Here is a 7,841-nt window from a genome sequence, read left to right as displayed (position 1 = left end):
TTGAATAATTTTTAAAAATTCAAGTGCTGTGATGTGCGTTTTTCTAAAACTTTTTGTTCATGATTTTCTCTATAAATTTATTGATTCAATAGACTTGAAATGGTGTATTGGACATTGATTTACACATCCTGTAATTAAAAAATGGTTTTAACAAGTGAAAAAAAATATTATAGCAACTTCAAGTGCTGAGCTGTTCTCTGCTGTGCTCCACCGTGCTCTGGCGTGCACTGGCGTGCCCTGGCGTGCTCTGGCGTACATTGACGTGCTCTGGCGTGCACTGGAATGCACTGGCGTGCACTGGCGTGCACTGGCGTGCACTGGCGTGCACTGGCGTGCTCTGGCGTTCATTGACGTGCTCTGGCGTGCACTGGCGTGCTCTGGCGTGAACTGTCGTGCTTTGGCGTGCACTTGCGTGCTCTGGTGTGAATTGGAGTGCTCTGGCGTGCACTGTCGTGCTCTGTTGTGCACTGGCGTGCTAATGCTTGCACTGGCGTGCTCTGGCGTGCACTGGCGTGCTCTGGCGTGCACTGGCGTGCTCTGGCGTGCACTGGCGTGCTCTGGCGTGCACTGGCGTTATGTGGCGTGCACTGGCCTGCTCTGGCGTGCACTGGCCTGCTCTGGCGTGCAGTGGCGTGCTCTGGGGTGAATTGGCGTGCTCTGGCGTGCTCTGGCGTGCTCTGGCGTGCTCTGGCATGCTCTGGCGTGCTCTGGCGTACTCTGGCGTGCACTGAAATGCTCTGGCGTGCACTGAAGTGCTCTGGTGTGAATTGGCGTGCTCTGGTGTGAATTGGAGTGCTCTGGCGTGTACTGGCGTGCTCTGGAGTGCACTGGCGTGCTCTGGCGTGCATTGACGTGCTCTGGCGTGCACTGGCGTGCTCTGGCGTGCACTGGCGTGCTCTGGCGTGCACTGGCGTGCTCTGGCGTGCACTGTGTTAGGTTCTTTACTTGGATGTATTAACGACTATGTCAGTACCCGTACAGTTACAAGAGAGTGGGCTCGTCGTGACATAAGGGACAAAGTCGACTTGGGAGTAAGGGCAAAGCCGGGGTGTAGGGAAGCCTCTGCTGGATCTGTCAACTCCTCTGTTCTAAAAAAAATGTACATTTTTCAACACATAGTCATTTAGATAGTTGGGTAATTTGCATGCTCTAGTTGAACGTCGCGGTGGGGGTGACAAAACTGCCGGTTGTTTCTCCATAACTTCTGCTTCGGTTGGAACTGCAGGCAGATCCTTTGGTCCCGCCGTCGCTTGGCTTGGTGTAGGGGAGGCCATTGGTGGTTGATTCTCCGTCGCGATTCCGGTTGTCACCACAAGTTGATCTCTCGATTCCGACTCCACTTAATGTAGCATCACGTGACCTGTTTCTTCCTGTTCGGTTCTTCCTCTCGGCAGTAATTGGCTGCAATGACGCTTCATGATTTGATTTCCAATCTGTACTTCATACAAAAAACTTCCGATACGATGGTTAACTACTCCTTCCAGCCATTTATTCTTTCCGGGACGGAAATCCCTCACCATCACCTTCTCTCCTGCCTGGAACTCCGCTTCGATCTTCTCCTTTTTCTTTAGGACGGTTGGCTGAAACAAATCAAATTTTCCACGATTTTGTCTACCCAATAGTACTTCCGCAGGAGTTTTTCCAGTAGATTTATGCGGTGTGTTTCGGTAAGAGGTCAAAAAGCGCTGGAGTTTGTCGTCGAATGTTCCGGGTTGATCTCTCATCTTGTGTAAGGCCTTTTTCACCGACTGAACCGCCCGTTCTGCCAGTCCGTTCGTCTGAGGGTGATATGGTGCTCCTCTATGATGAACAATACCGTTTACCAACATGAAACGTTTGAATTCTTCCGATGTAAACTGTGGTCCGTTGTCTGATACCAATTCGCTGGGGAGTCCAAAACGGGCAAAAATAGTTTTAAGTGTCGATATTGTAGTATCCGAGGTAATCCTATTTAACCGGAAAATCTCTGGCCATTTGGAAGTGGCATCCATTAACACAAAAAGATATTGACCACTCGGCAACGGACCTGCAAAATCCACATGGAGGCGTGACCATGGCTGATCGGGAACTGGCCATGCAGCTTCTTTTCTTCTCTTCGGATTATTTCTGGTTTGAAGGCAAGGTAAACATGACGTGGCCATTTCTGTCAGCTGACTGTCTAATCCTGGCCACCATACAAAACTTCTTGCTACAGCCTTCATTCTCACGATCCCTGCATGCTCTTCATGTAATAGTGATAGCACCTGCGGCTGCAGTGTTTTTGGGATGACCACTCTGTTTCCCCATAAGATCAGCCCATCCTTGATGGATAATTCCGTTCTTTTCCTATAGAAGGTGGCTAATGTTGAAGAGACTTTATCCGAAAATCGCCATCCGTCTCGTAATCTGGTGGACACCTCCTGTAGTACTGGATCTAATTTGGTTGATTCCCGTACGTCCTTGGTTACCAATGCTGTTCCAAACAGCTCCGGCCGGGAATGACTTAATTCTGGTAGCTGCCCCACTGTTTCCGATGGATCTTCTAAGGGAAACCTGGATAATGCATCTGCGTTTCCATGCTCGGTGGTTTTTCGAAACTCCAATTCGTAGGAGTAAGCGGCCAATATGAGCGCCCAACGCTGCATCCTAGCAGCAGTCAGTGGTGGAATTCCTTTCTTTGGACCTAAAATGGCTAGTAGAGGCTTGTGGTCAGTTATTAAAGTAAATTTGCGCCCATATAAATACGAGTGAAATCTTTTAACACCGAAGATAATAGACAACGCTTCTTTGTCCAGCTGAGAATAATTTTTTTCAGATGCTGATAAGCTCTTGGAGGCGTACGAAATAGGTCGTTCGGATCCGTCTGGTAAGATGTGAGACAATACCGCTGCGACTCCAAAAGGTGATGCATCGCAGGCTAGTTTCAGAATCCATTTCGGGTTGTAGTTGCATAATACTTCTGCTGAGCTTAACAGCTGTTTGATTTCCAGCCAGGCGTCTTGCTGTTCCGTCTCCCATCTCCAAGGCTTCTCCTTCTTTAACAGCTCGTTTAACGGGGCTGACACATGAGCCAATTTCGGGATGAACTTTCCATAATAGTTGACCAATCCTAAATATGCCCGCAGAGAAGTAAGGTTATGAGGCTTTTCGGAGTCTTGCACAGCTTTGATCTTTTCTGGTGATGTTTTAAGTCCGTCCTTGGATACAATGAATCCTAAATAGGGTATCTCCGGCACTCCAAAACTGCACTTTTCCAGTTGAAGCCGAACCCCTGCTTCTTGTAGTTTCTGCAATACTATCTCCACTCGCGTCCAATGTTCCTTTTCTGTGCGGCCTGCAATTAGGATGTCATCTAAATAGCACTTTACCCATGGCGTGTCTTGAAATAGATCGTCCATCACTCGTTGAAATTTTCCTGGTGCGGAAGCAATGCCAAACGGCATTCGGGTGTACTGGAACAGGCCTTCAGGTGTGTTGATTGTACACAGTTCTTGCGAAAATTCATCCAACTCCAACTGGTTGTAGGCCTGCGACAAATCTAGTTTCGTGAATAATACACCACCTTCCAGCGTTGCAAAAATATCTTCTGGGAGTGGCAACGGATGCTGATCAACGATTAAAAATGGGTTTACAGTTACCTTGTAGTCTCCGCACACTCTTATGTCACCATTTGCTTTAGGCACGACTACAATGGGAGCTCCCCAGTTGCTATGGCGGACTCTTTTCAATACTTTTGCTTCAGTCAGCTTGATCAGTGCTGCCTTAACTTTGGCTCTTAAGGCGTAAGGAATGGGGCGAGCCCGATGAAATCTAGGCACTGCTTCCGCCTTAAGATCTAGATGCACTGGCGGTCCTCGAATTTTTCCAAGCTTTGTTGAAAACAAATCTGTAAATTTCTTTTGGAAAGGTAACAAGGTTTTGTCAGGTAACATATTAGAACGTGGTATGGTACTAGGATGGTTAGTCAGCTGCAGTATTTGGTTCCAATCGAGTCTCATCGCGCGAAGCCAGTTTCTGCCACACAGTGGTGGCCCATTGCCTCCGGCGACAAGGATTGGTAGCTGTTTACTCTGTTCCTGTACCGATAATTCTGCCACGAATTTTCCTTTTATGTCCACTGGTTGGCCAGTGTATGTCCGTAAACGCACCTGCGTGTCTTCCAATTTCGGGCTACCATGGTTTCTCCATTCCTTTTCTGAAAATATGGTGAAGCCGGCTCCCGTGTCTATCTCCATGGTCACCTTTCTTCCATCTATATCCAGAATTGTCACCAACGGTTTTGTGGACCTGTTCGGATCTGGCAGATAGAAAAAATTAAAATCTGTGTCAGGATCAAAATCTTCCAATCCCTCGGCGTCTTCGGTATTATCTGCAAAGTTTAATCGATTTTTCTTTGTGCTGTCTTTCTTCTTGGGGATTGCTGCCTTTTCTTCTCTGGACTTTTCTGACTCTCGACTTTTCTTCTTTTGCTTCTCTGGGCAGCAAGCTGCCCGGTGTCCTTCTTTCTTGCAGTAGAAACACTCTTGCGTTTTGAAATAACACCCTGCCGGATTATGAGGTTCACCACACCTCCAGCATCCCGTAGTACGAGTTCTTAAAACGTTGATTGGTTCTTCTTGTCTAAGTTGTTTGGCTTGCTGGGTTGCGGATTCCATGCTGACAGCCATCTTGAATGCAGAGTCCAACGTCAAGGCCGATTCGGCCAACAGCTTCGTTTGAATCCGTTGATCTTGCAGGCCTATCACGAAAGCATCTCTTAAGGCTGAATTAAGAAAGTCTCCAAAAGAACAATCCTTGGCGAGGTTTCGTAGCGATGCCATAAAACTTGCTATGGTTTCTTCTGGTTTTTGCTTATGTTGAAAAAAACGAAAACGCTCTGCAATCTCCACCTTTGTAGGAACAAAATGCTCTCTTAACTTTGTACAAATCATATCATGTGTTACCGTTGCAGCCGTGGGGTCTGTGGGACTAAATAAATCCCATATCAAATCACAAATTTCGGCTCCCAGCACAGTCAACAAATAAGCCTTCTTCTTGACATCTTCGGTAATACTGTTAACAATAAAGAACTGTTGAAGTCTTTTTTCGTATACCTGCCACTTGCCCGTCTCAGTGTTGAACGGCTCCAATGTTCCAATCACGTTAGTCGCCATTGGTGGTGGAATTACAGGATCGGCCACTGCTTCTTCTGTGGATCTTGCTGTCTGCTCTTGAATGCTGTCTGTCACAAAAGGGATACTTCCCTCTTCTTCTTGTTGACTCTCTATATCTTGCTCTTGTCCAATTTGGGATTCCACCAGTCTACCTCTACCTCTTGATTTACCACGGTTCATAACCGCAAATAACCAACATAAATAACCAGAATGATAACTTATAACACTTACGTAAAGTCACTCCTTCACTACCAACACGTGGTTTCTTATCTTAAATCCTCGTCGCCAGTTGTTAGGTTCTTTACTTGGATGTATTAACGACTATGTCAGTACCCGTACAGTTACAAGAGAATGGGCTCGTCGTGACATAAGGGACAAAGTCGACTTGGGAGTAAGGGCAAAGCCGGGGTGTAGGGAAGCCTCTGCTGGATCTGTCACACTGAAGTGCTCTGGTGTGAATTGGAGTGCTCTGGCGTGCACTGGCGTGCTCTGGCGTGCATTGACGTCCTCTGGCGTGCACTGGCGTACTCTGGCGTGCACTGGCGTGCTTTGGGGTGCTCTGGCGTGCTCTGGCGTGCATTGGCGTGCTCTGGGGTGAATTGGCGTGCTCTGGCGTGCACTGGCATGCTCTGGAGTGCACTGCGTTTTCTGGTGGGAATTGGCGTGCTCTGGCGTGCACTGGCGTGCTCTGGCGTGCTCTGCTATGCAGAACTTAAGTGCTCGACAATAGAAATCCACTACCCAACAATAGAACTCAAATAACTTTGAATAATTTTTAAAAATTCAAGTGCTGTGATGTGCGTTTTTCTAAAACTTTTTGTTCATGATTTGCTCTTTAAATTTATTGATTCAATAGACTTGAAATGGTGTATTGGACATTGATTTACACATCCTGTAATTTAAAAATGGTTTTAACAAGTGAAAAAAATATTATAGCAACTTCAAGTGCTGAGCTGTTCTCTGCTGTGCTCCACCGTGCTCTGGCGTGCACTGGCGTGCTCTGGCGTGCTCTGGCGTACATTGACGTGCTCTGGCGTGCTCTGGCGAGCATAGGCGTGCTCTGGGGTGAATTGGCGTGCTCTGGCGTGCACTGGCGTGCTCTGGCGTGCACTGGCGTGCTCTGGCGTGCACTGAAGTGCTCTGGTGTGAATTGGAGTTCTCTAGCGTGCACTGGCGTGCTCTGGCGTTCACTGGCGTACTGTGGCGTGCACTGGCGTGCTCTTGTTTGAATTGGCTTACTCTGGCGTGCACTGGCGTGCTCTGGCGTGCACTGGCGTGCTCTGGCGTGCACTGGCGTGCTCTGGCGTGCTCTGGCGTGCTCTGGCGTGCACTGAAGTGCTCTGGTGTGAATTGGAGTTCTCTGGCGTGCACTGGCGTGCTCTGGCGTTCACTGGCGTACTCTGGCGTGCACTGGCGTGCTCTGGCGTGCACTGGCGTGCTCTGGCGTGCACTAGCGTGCTCTGGCGTGCACTGGCGTGCTCTGGCGTGCACTGGCATTCTGTGGCGTGCACTGGCGTGCTCTGGCGTGCACTGGCCTGCTCTGGCGTGCACTGGTGTGCTCTGGGGTTAATTGGCGTGCTCTGGCGTGCTCTGGCCTGCTCTGGCGTGCACTGGTGTACTCTGGGGTGAATTGGCGTGCTCTGGCGTGCACTGGCGTGCTCTGGCGTGCATTGGCGTGCTCTGGGGTGAATTGGCGTGCTCTGGCGTGCACTGGCGTGCTCTGGCGTGCACTGGCGTGCTTTGGCGTGCACTGGCGTGCCCTGGCGTGCATTGACGTGCTCTTGCGTGAACTGGCGTGCTCTGGCGTGCACTGGCGTGCTCTGGTGTGAATTGGAGTGCTCTGGCGTGCACTGGCGTGCTCTGGCGTGCTCTGGTTTGAATTGGCGTGCTCTGGCGTGCATTGACGTGCTCTGGCGTGCACTGGCGTCCTCTGGCGTGCACTGGCGTGCTCTGGCGTGCACTGGCGTGCACTGGCGTGCTCCGGCGTGCACTGGAGTGCTCTGGCGTGCTCTGCTATGAAGAACTCAAGTGCTTGACAATAGAAATCTACTACCCGACAATAGAACTCAAATAACGTGAATAATTTTTAAAAATTCAAGTGCTGTGATGTGCGTTTTTCTAAAACTTTTTGTTCATGATTTGCACTATAAATTTATTGATTCAATAGACTTGAAATGGTGTATTGGACATTGATTTACACATCCTGTAATAAAATATGGTTTAACAAGTGAAAAAAATATTATAGCAACTTCAAGTGCTGAGCTGTTCTCTGCTGTGCTCTGGCGTAATCTGGCGTGCATTGACGTGCTCTGGCGTGCACTGGCGTGCTCTAGCGTGCACTGGCGTGCTCTGGTGTGAATTGGCGTGCTCTGGCGTGCACTGGCAAGCTCTGGCGTGCATTGACGTGCTCTGGCATGCACTGGCAAGCTCTGGTGTGAATTGGCGTGCTCTGGCGTGCATTGACGTGCTCTGGCGTGCAATGGCGTGCTCTCGTGTGAATTGTCGTGCTCTGGTGTGAATTGGCGTGCTCTGGCGTGTACTGGCGTGCTCTGCTGTACTCTACCGTGCTCTGGCGTGCACTGGCGTGCTCTGGCGTGCTCTGGCGTGCTCTGGCTACATTGACGTGCTCTGGCGTGCACTGGTGTGCTCTGGCGTTCACTGGCCTGCTCTAGCGTGCACTGGCGTGCTCTGGCGTGCACTGGCGTGCTG

General features: G+C 49.5%; 1 protein-coding gene across 1 annotated transcript; it reads right to left on the bottom strand.

Moving 5' to 3' along the window:
* Positions 1-1,340: 1,340 nt before the first annotated feature.
* Positions 1,341-5,312, bottom strand: LOC124337674 (uncharacterized protein K02A2.6-like). The gene has a single exon (XM_046791713.1). It carries the CDS (start codon positions 5,310-5,312, stop codon positions 1,341-1,343), a length of 3,972 nt encoding a protein of 1,323 aa, XP_046647669.1.
* Between the last annotated feature and the right edge of the window lie 2,529 nt (positions 5,313-7,841).

This window comes from Daphnia pulicaria, chromosome 4 (genome assembly GCF_021234035.1).
Source record: "Daphnia pulicaria isolate SC F1-1A chromosome 4, SC_F0-13Bv2, whole genome shotgun sequence".
NCBI classification, from domain to species: Eukaryota; Metazoa; Arthropoda; class Branchiopoda; order Diplostraca; family Daphniidae; genus Daphnia; species Daphnia pulicaria.
The sequence above is the reverse complement of the archived record's forward strand: the minus strand, read 5'-3'. Positions and strand labels throughout refer to the sequence as shown.

Coding starts and splice junctions, on each gene's coding strand:
- LOC124337674 (XM_046791713.1), bottom strand. CDS start 5,312: ATGAACCGTGGTAAATCAAGAGGTAGAGGTAGACTGGTGGAATCCCAA.